Raw genomic sequence first — 13,839 nt, 5'->3', positions numbered from 1 at the left:
GACCGGAAATTGAAAAGTCAGCAAGGGAGCATCTATGAGGTTGCCTAGCTTGCTAGAAATAGCTACTAAATATTCCACATATCAAAACCTGCCATCTTAAAAAGAAAGACAGAGAATCACTAGATTCGAAAAAAGAACAGATATAAGACAAGATAGGATGGTCGAGGCTGGAATATGATTGATTTGGGAACTAAACAACAAGTAGGAAATGTTAAGAGGAGTTTTAGACCCACCTCATATATGTAGCATTGACAATATAGACAGCAAAAATGATGTAAAAGGCTTTTTGTCAGAAAAAGAAGAATAGGTATTTGTGTGGAAGACAAGCGTGAGACCAAAAGTACACCTGACCTTCATATTTCTGCTACAATCAAATCTCATACACCTTCATTGTTTAGTCATGGGTGGATAGTAATGTCCTATTGAACTTGTTCTGCTCTGATCTCACTCTACCATACTTTCATAACATCTCCACTCTTAATTAGGTCACCAAGCTAATGAAACCCATCAGTTACTACAAATGAACTTTCTGAGCAATTGAGTCTTTATTCCTTGTCACATTTCCACCCCTACTCCCTTTCTGCATATTGAGCACGAACAATTCTCAGTTGTTAATAGTGTATTGTTTTTTTTTGTTGTTTTTTTTCCCCCATTTTTGTTGAAATAGTCTTTAGGTCTACACGCTACTTCTATATTAGGAATTTTTTCTTCTACTCCTCTGATTGATTCATCTGAGAACCAAGTTGTCAGCACACAAGACTTTTTTCCTACATGCAGCCAATCTTGAACTCCTCTGTTATGGCTTGGAAGGCTAAGTTAAAAACAAGGGCACCAATATATTCTCATACAAGGTCTGTGTAGCATTTACAAGCCATTCCTCTACTGCTAAGTTTTCTCAGCAACTACCAAACTATTAAGCATAGAACTCGGTCAAAGATCAATTTCAACTCAATAAATGCTAGATATAATGGTTTGTTCTTGGCAGAAAAATTTTCTTGTAGATACCTCACTAAGAAGATATTGGTAATTTCAAGGAATAGCACAAACCCAAAGTACATCTCATGTCTAACCTAGTTCTCTTCCTGACTAACTTTGCTATAATTCTCTCTGTCTCTTTCATAATTACATTAATTTAATGTTTGGATTTACTCATTTCTAAAGCATCACTTTTAGCCTTGTAACAACTCATACTCTGCTGTTATGCCAATGATTGGGAATAATACATCTCTGCACTATCTGATTAAATACAGGAGTAACCAAAACACATTCGATATCACTAGATATTTTCAGTATTTTAGTGACTATCTCTGATGATCCAGCTTCTTTTCCTACCTTCATATTCTTAATGGCTCTTTTTACCAAACAGCAGTCAATCTTAATAGTTGATCCTTCTGTTAGATCCTATTGGATCGGTTGTTTTAGGATTTCTGGCTTTCAAACGTTCTCCTAGAATATTCCACACATTTTCAATAGGATTGAGGTCTGGGCTTTGAGCAGGCCAATCCATAACAATAACCTTTTCAGCCTTGAGGAAGTTCATGACCACCTTAGTCTTGTGACATGGGGCATTGTCCTGCATGAATATGGGTGGTCGCTTAGTTGAATTTCTCAGCACAGGCAAGACATGATCTTTTACAAGTTGTTTATAAACTCCTGCATTTACCTTTCCATGTAATCGCAGCAAAGGGCCCACAACATCTCCAGATATCATCCCCCAAACCATGACACTTCCTTCACCGAATTTAACACTAGTCTTAAGGCATTTAGGTGACAATTTTTCACCTACTTTTCGATGAACGTACCTTTTCCCATCTGAGCCAAATAACATAGACTTAGATTCATCACTGAAATGCACCGTTTGCCATTTTTCTTGAAACCACAACACATGTTCGGTTGCAAAGGTAAGACGACACTTTTTATTCTTGGAGCTGATCAGTGGCTTCACTGCAGGTGCTCTTGCTTGTAGGTCATGTTCAACTAAACGACGAGACACAGTTTTTCGAGATAAAGTTTTCTTCAGTACAATGCTCATTTCCCGAAAAACAGCAGCAGCAGTTTTAAATCTGTCCTTTTTAACCAACTTTACCATAGCACGATCTTCTCTCTTGGTCGTTTTTCTTGGCCTACCTGTAGACTTTCTATCTTCACACGAACCATCATAGACCTTAAGAATACCGTGAACAACACTTTTTGACTTGTTAACAATCTTTGCAATAGACCTAATAACAATCTTTGCAATAGACCTAATACTTAAATTACCCTTCTTTCGAAGCTTAATAATCTGCAGACGAATTGGTAACGGAGTAAGTGGCGTTATATTAACAAAGTACACTGCAGATATTCTTACTAATGTTTAGTAAACAAACTGTCACGTAAACAAATTCAAAACATTAGAGTTCGACGGTTAAATATACTAAAACATGGAGTAAAAGCAACCATTCTGATCATTTTGGCCGCCATGGGTTTTGCAGTAAATCACTAAATCATCCATAACTTTTTTATTATCCTCTCAAATTACATCAAAATCTCAGACAATAACAAATAATATCGTATTTATTGTCTGTGAAAATTATAGAATATAAAACAACTTTGATAAAAACTTATATCTACTTTTCTGACGAAAACAATGCCGTTCTGAACATTTTGGCCGCAACTGTATATATATATATATATATATATATATATATACACACACACATTCATACATACATAAAGAAGAGAGAGTTGCTAGAAAAATATATATAGTAATTTGTGAGTGGAGTGAGTTCCAATTGAAGAAATTCTATATTGTAGAATTGTATTAAAAAGGAACATGGGAACAGGCAGAGAAAATCTGCCTTTTATCATAAGAGATATATGACTGGCTCCCGTGCTGGTGCTATGTAAAAAAAGCACTATCTGAATGTGATCGATGCCAGGCCCACTTGACTGGCTGTTGTGCTGGCGGCATGTAAAAAACACCCACTACACTCTCAGGGTGGTTGGCGTTAGGAAGGGCATCCAGCTGTAGAAACCTTGCCAGATCAGATTGGAGCCTAATGCAGCCACTGGCTTTCCAGACCTCAGTCAAACCGTCCAACCCATGCCAGCATGGAAAACGGACGTTAAACGATGATGATGATCTTAGTCTTAGACTCCCTTCAGTCACAAATGACCATGGGATTGCACCTAGGAGGTTCCTCTTTGAGGTACAAGCTCAGGCAAGGTTATTTATGGAAGACCAGCAGTCTCCCATGTTGTCCAAGGGAAAGGCAAAAGCTGATAGAACTTGGCAGCAGTAACTTGCAACCCATTCCTACAGCTGAGTGAACTAGAACAACATGAAATAAAGTATTTTGCTCAAGAACACAACAAACAGCCCGGTCTGGGAATCGAATTTACAACCCCACGATTGTAAGTTTGATGCTCTAATCACTGAGCCATGCGCCTTCACTATATATATATACTAGCAGTATCGCCCGGCGTTGCTCGGGTTTGTAAGGGAAATAACTATAAAGCATTTTTAGAGAGTTATAGCCAAAAAATGGAAAAAAAAAATGATTGTAAATTTTTTTTAGTTAAAAAGGTCGAGTTGCGTCCCCCCAGACAGTCTGTGGTTTGTGTTTCTGATTCTCGACCCCATGTCGAATTTATCGATTTTTTTCAGAACTGGGGGAACTTTTCAAAATTTTCGCTGCGTTAGTTTTGAATTATGACATTGGGCTATGTGTGTGTCAAGTTTCATCAGAATTGGTTGAAAGCCGTGGTCAGGGTGAGGGTACAACCAAACAGACACACAGACAAACTGCCGTTTATATATATATATATATGTGTGTGTGTGTGTGTGTGTGTGTGTGTGTATGTGTACGTAACATGTATATGTATGTGCGTGTACGCACATGCGTCTGTTTGTGTAGGTGATCCTTCGGTACAGGTATACGGATGTCGGTATAAGGAGAAAACAAGGCGGCGAGCTGGCCGAATCGTTAGCAGGCCGGGCGAAATGCTTAGCGGGGTTTCGTCTGTCTTTATGTTCTGAGTTCAAATTCCGCCGAGGTCGACTTTGCCTTTCATCCTTTCGGGGTCGATAAATTAAGTACCAGTCACGCACTGGGGTCGATGTAATCGACTTAATCCGTTTGTCTGTCCTTGTTTGTCCTCTCTGTGTTTAGCCCCTTGTGGGGTAGTAAAGAAATATGTATAAGGAGAAAACAAGGCGGCGAGCTGGCAGAAATGTTAGCACGCCGGGCGAAATGCGTAGCCGTATTTCGTCTGTCGTTACGTGTTCGTTCAAATTCCGCCGAGGTCGACTTTGCCTTTCATCCTTTCGGGGTCGATGTAATCGACTTAATACTTATGTCTGTCCTTGTTTGTCCCCTCTGTGTTTAGCCTCTTGTGGGTAATAAAGAAATAGGTATCAGGAGAAAACGTCATTAACCGTCTTTTTTCAGCCTAGCCTCTTTATCTGTGTCATGAGGGTAGGTTGTGTGAGTGAATGACATCGTGTACCCGTATAAAAGGATTTAGTCTGTATAACTGCATGTTTTGTGTGTGTGTCCCCATTTTCATGTGTGTATTCATGGAACAAATATAATTTTCAAATACTGTTTGAAAACACATAGGAACTAGAAAAATATGTTTGATTCAAATAAAAAATAGAAAAAAAACCGATTCATTTCAACTTCCCTTACACACCCGGGATGACTCACAACAAATCCCAAACATAATATAGAAACGCATTTTTCTCCTACTCATTTTACAAGTTTCAAGCTTAATATAATTGTTTGTTAACACAAATGTGATAGCCTGTTGTTACAGGTGAAAACATATGCGAGAGACACAATTCATTAAGTGTATTTATCGGAACTTGGTGTTTGATTGCAGGCTTGGTAACCCACCCAGTATCGACAACAATAATAAATTTTCCAATATTCATTGGCGGAGGTAAAGAATATGCAGACCACCTGTTTTCGGCGTACCTTCGCCCATTCATTGAATTGTATTTGGTTGTCACTTTAAAGTTTTCGGCCCCCGCCTCCTGTTTTATTTTAATTCTTACCAATGTTATTTGAATTAACACATTATTTTTTATCATAGTATTTTATAGGTTTACTTTTTTTGTAGCTCACTTCTTTCTCAACAACTTTTGTTCATCGTTTCTGAAATTTCTGTAAATTTTACCTTTTTTCAAACATGATGATTTAGTGTCAAGTAGAAAAATGAGACAAAATCGAATGTATTTATCTGACATTCCAATAAAAATAAGAAATAAGTGGAACTTTTACCGATGTGTGTGTTAAATTATAAGACACAAAAAGAAAACGACTCTCCCCTGACACAACCAATAAAAGAAGTTTATAGTAAAGTAATCTCTTTGTAACACTTAAAACTAAAACTGCAACATTAATTTTTACTCTATGAAATTCATTTCGGTTTGTTCAGAATTTCCTAAAGGAGTGGGGAGAACAGATGAGAAGAGATGAAACAAGAAAACTAGAGGAATAAAAAAGGACGTTAATCAAAGGAACTTCTCGGAGATCACCATTGCAAAATAATCAGTTTTCTTACCTTTGAGACTTCTAATACGCTCGCCATTCCCAACATCAAGATTACGACTGCCCGAGAAGAGGCCAAAATATATGTATGCTGTTGTTTTATTAGCAGTCACGTTGCCTACATGAATTTCTGGATTAACCTGCACCCAGTGATCCGTTGTTAGAGAGGCAAAAAGACACGCAAATGCAACGAGTACAAAGAACAGAGTTACTCGAACATAGCAACGTTTTGTCTTTTCCATCTTGGATATCCAGTTTATGATTCGTCTGCTCTGCTGTTGGTTAGAAGTTATATTATATTCCTTTGGCTGTTTCTTTTAACAGTTTGTTATTATCAAATAAGTTCCTGATCCTAATGCCTGCAGGTGGCTGATAGATATATCTGATTACTGATTCGAACACAGTTCGTAACAACTATCATTATTGTTGCTGCAGTTGATATAAATTTATAAGATCCTGTCACGAAGACGACTGACCTCGCCTACATGTTAAATAATACTTGTTTTACTATCACTTGCGCACACACAGACACAATAACATGTCGTCACAAGTTGAACAATATCAGGTAATTCGCAGCTCAGCACATCCGCCTCACCTGCTTAACATCGACCGGACTACATTCAACAGACCTATATTGTCAACTAGTTTCACAATGCAATTTATACTGAACAGAAGTGGTGGCGGGGACAGCTAAGTGCCATCGAGCAAAAGAGATAACACGTACACTCACAGATCTCCACAAATACACGCGCACACAGTCTCTGTCTCTGTCTCTCTCTCTCTCTCTCTCTCTCACACACACACATTCACATACGCGCGCGCAAACACACACGTCTGCGCACCCGCGCACACAAGTATTTATCATTCGTTGTCTGGTTTTCTTTTAAATGCTTGTATGAGTTCGACGAATATCTCGCGATATTGCCCCATCTGGCGCCAGCGTTACCTATAGATGTGTGTGTGTGTGTGTATATATATATATATATATATATATTATATATATATATATATATAAAGATATATATATATATCTTTTACTTGTTTCAGTCATGTGACTAGCCATGCTGGAGCACCGCCTTTAGTCGAGCAAATCGACCCGAGGACTTATTCTTTCCAAGTCTAGTACTTATTCTATCTGTCCCTTTTGCCGAACCGCTAAGTTACGGGGACATAAACACACCAGCATCGGTTGTCAAGCGATGTTGGGGGGACAAACGCACACATACATATATATTTATATATACATATATACGACGGGCTTCTTTTAGTTTCCGTCCACCAAATCCACTCAAAAGGCTATAGTAGAAGACACTTGCCTAAGGTGCCATGCAGTGGGACTGAACCCGGAACCATGTGGTTCGTAAGCAAGCTACTTACCACACAGCCACTCTTATATATACACACACACACACATATATATTTATATACATACATACGATATTTTTTCATTTATTTGCAAGTTGCAATTCGCTTCACCTTCACAATATCCAACGAAACAATAATATAAATGTGGGGCAAAATTAGTAATTTCTATCCCCCCCCCCCCGTTATTTCTCAAGTTTATTTTTCATTATTTTATACTGTTGCATCGTCATTAGGAGTAAGAATTGATCAGCACAGTTGTGGAAATAGTATTCTGAATACCTTATAGTACTTTTTATGTATTTAAAGATCGTCATTTGCTTATCTGATACAGTTGTTATTGGGAAGTGAACATTTGTGAAAAATACTTTTTTCTCAAAGTTAAAAATGCAGTAAATATTACTCATTGTGTCCCCTACATAGTGGTGTAGTTGATAAGTTTACTTTGCAACCCCGTGGTTTCAGATTCGGTCCATTGTGCGGCCCCTGAGCAAGTGTCTTTTACTATAGTCTAGGACTACCAAAACCTTGTGAGTGAATTTCGTCAGAGGAAATGTGTGGAAGCACGTCGTACGCACACATACACATGTGCGTGTGTGTGTATAATCATCGTCATCATTTAACGTCTACTCTCCATGCTGGCATGGGTTAGGCGGTTTGACTGGAGCTGATAAGCTGCACCTGGTCTCTGTCTGATTTGGTATGGTTTCTACGGCTGGATGTCCTTCCTAACATAGGCTACTACAGGAATGTAACGGGTGCTTTTACATGACACCAACACAGCCACAACTATGATTATCACTTAGCGTGACAAGTCTTCTCACACACAGCATATCATTAGAGGTTTTGATCACTTGTCATCACCTCCATGAGGCCAAACATTCGAAGATCATGCTTCACCATCTGGTCCCATGTCTTCCTGAGACTACCTTTTCCACAGGTTCCCTCCACAGTTAGAGATTGGCACTTCTTTACACAGCTGTCCTCTTCCATACGCTTCACATGACCATACCAATGCAGTCGTCTCCCTTGCACGGTAAATCTGATGCCTCATGTCCAACTTTTCTCTCAAGATGCTTACACACTGTCATACATGCACACTCACATTGCACATCCAATGAAGCATATTAACTTCATTTCTTTCAAGCCTACATATGTCCTCAGTACTCACAGCCTATGCCTTTCACTCTGAGAGAGAAGCCCTTTGTTACCAACAGAGGTAGGAACTTTTCCCAGCCTATTCTTATTCTCACAGCTACTCTTGGAGCATCCACCTTGGTCACCTAGATAACGGAAACTACCAACTACCCCTAGCTTACTTCACTGGCATTTCATGGAGTCTATTTTCTGCACATTTATAGTGTTTATTGTACCTGTGCACCTTCCAAACACAAAAACTATTTTTCCTGTTAACCTCTGTCTGATATTGCTGCACCTCTAATGTGTCCACAGCTTACACTGGGTACATCTTATGGAGTTTATATCTACACCTTTTCTACAGATCGAGCAGGGCCAACTATCTGCAGGAATTTGAGATTCATCTGCTTTCCTACTTACTAAGACTTAGGTTTTTGCAATATTAACTCTAAGGCCCTTTGATTCTAGGCCTTGCTCCCACACAGGAAATTTCTCCTTATATATACTCTTTACTCTTTTTACTTGTTTCAGTCATTTGACTGTGGCCATGGTGGAGCACTGACTTTAGTCAAGCAAATCGACCCCAGGACTTATTCTTTGTAAGCCTAGTACTTTTCTATCGGTCTCTTTTGCTGAACCGCTAAGTTACGGTGATGTAAATACACCAGCATTGGTTGTCTAGCGATGTCGGGGGGACAAACACAGACACACAAACATATACACACACACGTATATACGACGGGCTTCTTTCAGTTTCCATCTACTAAATCGACTCACAAGGCTTTGGTCGACCCAAGGCTATAGCAGAAAACACTTGCCCAAGGTGCCACACAGTGGGACTGAACCTGGAACCACGTAGTTTGTAAACAAGCTACTTACCACTCAGCCACTCCTATGCCTATATATATATAATATTCTTTTATTCCTTTTACTTGTTCAGTCAGTTGACTGTGGTCATGCTGGAGCACTGCCTTGAAGGTTCTTTTTAGTTGAATAAATCGACCCCAGGACTTATTTTGTTTTAAGCCTAGCACTTATTCTATCAGTCTCTTTTGCCAAACTGTTAAGTTATGGGGATGTAAACACACCAACACTGGTTGTCAAGTTGTGATGGGGGAACAAACATGGACACAAAACACATACACACACATGTATATCATGGGCTTCTTTTCAGTTTTCATCTACCAAATCCACTCACAAGGTTTTGGTTGGTCTGAAGCTATAGTAGAAGATACTTGACCAAGGTTCAACACAGTGGAACTGAACCTGGAACCATGTGGTTGGGAAGCAAGCTTCTTACCACACACCATTTATGTCTTTATTGCCCACAGGGGGCTAAACATAGAGAAGACAAACAAGGACAGACAAAGGGATTAAGTCAATTACATCGACCCTAGCGTATAACTGGTACTTATTTAATCGATCCCGAAAGGATGAAAGGCAAAGTTGACCTCGGCAGAATTTGAACTCAGAACGTAACAGCAAATGAAATACCTATTTCTTTACTACCCACAAGGGGCTAAACACAGAGAGGACAAACAAGGATAGACAAAGGGATTAAGTCAATTACATCAACCCCAGCATATAACTGGTACTTATGTAATCAACCCCGAAAGGATGAAAGGCAAAGTCAACCAGAATGTAACGGCAGACGAAATACCACTAAGCATTTCGCCCGGCGTACTAATGTCTCTGCCTGCTCGCCACCTTAATTACTTACCACATAGCCACATCTCTCTCTCTCTCTCTCTCTCTCTCTCTATATATATATATATATATATAATATACATATATTATTATATATGTTCTTGTTTCAGTCATTTGACTGTGGTCATGCTGGTGCTCCACACTGCCAGATCAGACTGGAGCCTGGTGCAGCTCCTGGCTTCCCAGAACCCGGTCAAACCGTCCAACCCATGCTAGCATGGAAAACAGACATTAAACGATAATGATGATATGCATATATATATATATATATATATATATATATATATATATATATATGCAGACTACCTCATTGACGAACGACAGAGACCTTATCTTTGTGGCTGGTGACTTCAATGGTCACGTTGGACGACATGCTGGGGGCTTCCATGGCGTACATGGAGGCTATGGCTATGGCTCCCGCAACGAGGAGGGAACCAGCTGCTGGAGTTCTGCGATGCAAATAATCTTATGATTTGCAACACTAACTTCAGGAAACCTACCAGCCACCTAGTCACTTACCAATCGGGCCAACATACCAGCCAAATTGACTACATCCTTACAAGGCAAAGGGAGAGATGGCTGCTTATAAATGCCAAAACCTTCCAGGTGAAGAATGTACCCCACAACATAGACTGGTAGTTAGTGACTTTAGGATCAGGACTAGGAGGACAACCAGAAGACGACAAATATGGAGAAGAAGGATCTGGAAGCTTAAAGATCCTGCAAATGGACAGAGATTTAGGGACATATTACTTGAAGCCTCTGACGAAGTAGAAGGGGATAGAGCATCACAGGGGGTAGAAGACAGCTGGACGTTTCTAAGGGACAACCTGCTGAGAGCCACTGACCAGATCTGTGGCTGGTGCAAAGTCCCCTCTCGACCTAGAATAACGTGGTGGTGGAACAATATTGTAGACAGGGCTATTAGAGAAAAGAGACAGGCTTGGAAGGTCTGGAAAAATGGGGGTAGCAGGGAATTGTATCAGACTGCCAAAAGAGAAGCTAGGAGACAGGTTTATTTAGCCAGAGGGGAAGCAGATAAGAAAAAATTTGCCAATGTTCTGCGCCGTGAGGACCAAAGACTGGAGGTGTTTCGTGTTGCAAGACAGTGTTTGAGAGAGAATCGTGATGTGGTAGGAGAGAAGTGTGTTCGCATGGAAGATGGTTCACTTGCGCTAAATGAGGATGCGAAGAGAGAGGTTTGGAGATGCCACTATGAAAGGTGCTGCTGAAGAAAAATGAATGGGATAAAGAGAGTCTGCCGAATGTTGACCCAACAGAGGGACCAGCTATCCGAGTTGATAGTTCTGTGGTAGCTAAGGCAATTAGAAGCATGAAGACAGGGAAAGCCCCAGGCCCATCAGGAATCACTGCAGAGATGCTCAAAATGTCTGGTAGTGTCGGCTATAGCCTAGTCACCCATATAGTTAATCAGGTGATACACAAAGGGGTCATACCCAATGACTGGTGTAGCAGTATAATAGTCAACTGCTACAAAGGTAAAGGTGATGCCCTAGATACAAATAACTACAGAGGTATCAAGCTGTTGGACCAGGTGATGAAGGTTACGGAGAGGGTCATAGCCCAACTAATTAGAGAGAGAGTTAGTTTAGATGAGATGCAGTTTGGGTTTGTGCCAGGGAAAAGTACTACTGATGCTATATTCCTGGTAAGGCAGCTGCAGGAGAAATACCTAGCCAAAGATAAGCCCCTGTACCTGGCTTTTGTTGACATGGAGAAAGCCTTCGACAGGGTCCCCCGATCCCTTATCTGGTGGGCAATGAGAAAACTAGGGATAGATGAATGGTTAGTGAGAGCTGTGCAGGCCATGTATAGGGACGCCGCTAGTAGGGTGAGGGTTGGAAATGAGTACAGTGAAGAATTCCGGGTAGAGGTAGGGGTCCACCAAGGCTCAGTACTCAGCCCCCTCCTATTTATCATAGTCCTCCAGGCAATAACGGAGGAATTCAAGACAGGATGCCCTTGGGAGCTCCTCTATGCTGATGACCTTGCTCTAATTGCTGAGTCGCTATCAGAACTGGAGGAGAAGTTTCAGGTGTGGAAACAAGGATTAGAATCGAAGGGCCTCAGAGTCAATCTAGCTAAAACCAGTCGTAATCAGTAGGAAGGTAGACAAATCACAAACACCTTCAGGTAGATGGCCCTGCTCGATCTGTAGAAAAGGTGTAGGTAGAAACTCTATAAGATGCACCAAGTGTAAGCTATGGACACATAAGAGATGCAGCAATGTCAAAGGAAGGCTAACTAGGAAGATGGTTTTTGTATGTGGCAGATGCTCAGGAACAATAAACACTGAAAATGCTCTGAGACCAACTTCCGTCACTTTCCAGGGAGAAACACTAGAAATAGTTGATAGTTTCCGTTACCTAGGTGACCAAGTCAGCAGCGGGGGTGGGTGTGCTGAAAGTGTAACTGCTAGAGTAAGAATAGCTTGGGCAAAGTTCAGAGAGCTCTTACCTCTGCTGGTGACAAAAGGCCTCTCGCACAGAGTGAAAGGCAGACTGTATGATGCGTGTGTACGAACAGCCATGCTACATGGCAGTGAAACATGGGCCGTGACTGCTGAGGATATGCGTAAGCTCGCTAGAAATGAAGCCAGTATGCTCCGATGGATGTGTAATGCCGGTACTCACACTCGGCAGAGTGTAAGTACCTTGAGAGAAAAGCTGGACCTAAGAAGCATCAGTTGTGGTGTGCAAGAGAGACGTTTGCGCTGGTATGGTCATGTGGCGAGAATGGATGAAGATAGTTGTGTGAAAAAGTGCCACACCCTAGCGGTTGAGGGAACCTGTGGAAGAGGCAGACCCAGGAAAACCTGGGACGAGGTGGTGAAGCACGACCTTCGAACTTTAGGTCTCACTGAGGAAATGACTAGAGACCGAGACCTCTGGAAGTGTGCTGTGCGCGAGAAGACCCGGCAGGACAAGTGAGTCCACAACCCGTGGCCTTCTACATGGGATGGAGCCAGCCTACGTATGCATACCTTCCCTTCTTGGCACAAAACTCTACTTGTGAAGACGTGTTGAGGCAAGTGAGGATCAGAATCGAAATCGATCAATGGAAATTGCGGATGTGCTACCAGTGCCGGTGGCATGTCGAAACTCTGCTTGTGAAGACCCATTGAGGCAAGTGAGGATCAGAATCGAAATCGATCAATGGAAATTGCAGATGTGTTACCAGTGCCGGTGGCATGTAAGAGAACTTTCCGTTTCGCGACCGTTGCCAGCACCGCCCCGTTTCGTGTCCGTTGCCAGCCTCCGGTGGCACATAAAAAGCACCATCCGTTCGTGGCCGTTTGCCAGCTCTGTCTGGCACCAGTGCGGGTGGCACGTAAAAAGCACCCACTACACTCACGGAGTGGTTGGCGTTAGGAAGGGCATCCAGCCGTAGAAACACTGCCAGATTTGACTGGGCCTGATGAAGCCTTCTGGCTTCACAGACCCCAGTAGAACCGTCCAACCCATGCTAGCATGGAAAACGGACGCTAAATGATGATGATGATGATGATGATGATGCACACACATATATATATATATACATATACATATATAAATATATACATATACATATATATACATATATATATATAAATATATATATACATATATATACATATCATCATCATCGTTTAATGTCCGCTTTTCGTGCTAGCATGGGTTAGACGATTCTACCTGAGGACTGGCGAACCAGATGGCTGCACCAGGCTCCAATCTTGATCTGGCAGAGTTTCTACAGCTGGATGCCCTTCCTAACACCAACCACTCCGAGAGTGTAGTGGGTGATTTTATGTGCCACCAGCACGGGCGGCAGTCAGGCGGTACTGGCAACGACCTTGCTCGAATCATTTTTACATGTGCAACCGGCACAGGTGCCAGTGAGGCGACGTTGGTAACGATCATGTTCAAATGGTGCCCTTTTATCTGCCACGGGTACGGAAGCCAGTTGGCTGCTCTGGCAACGATCACGCTCGGATTAGCACCCTACTAGCACATGCACAAGTGCCAGTAAGGCGACGCTGGTAACGATCATACTTGAATGGTGCACTTTTATGTGATGCATATACATATATATACATATA

At 41.4% G+C, this 13,839-nt stretch overlaps 1 protein-coding gene across 2 annotated transcripts in view; it reads right to left on the bottom strand.

Annotated features, from left to right (window-relative positions):
• LOC115215242 (clarin-2) overlaps positions 1-13,839 on the bottom strand; it is a 63,095-nt gene that overhangs the window by 33,020 nt on the left and 16,236 nt on the right. Inside the window, exon 1 of one of the 2 annotated variants that reach the window (XM_029784482.2) lies at positions 5,548-6,211. The exons of the other annotated variant lie outside the window; for it this stretch is intronic. Within the exon in view, the coding sequence (XP_029640342.1) occupies positions 5,548-5,776 (229 nt within the window). The 5' untranslated portion in view covers positions 5,777-6,211. Of the gene's footprint in view, positions 1-5,547; positions 6,212-13,839 lie in introns of those variants that run through there. 2 annotated transcript variants of the gene reach the window in all.

The sequence above is a fragment of the Octopus sinensis genome, linkage group LG8 (assembly GCF_006345805.1).
Source record: "Octopus sinensis linkage group LG8, ASM634580v1, whole genome shotgun sequence".
In the NCBI taxonomy this organism is placed as follows: domain Eukaryota; kingdom Metazoa; phylum Mollusca; class Cephalopoda; order Octopoda; family Octopodidae; genus Octopus; species Octopus sinensis.
This window is presented reverse-complemented; position numbering and strand designations above follow the sequence as displayed.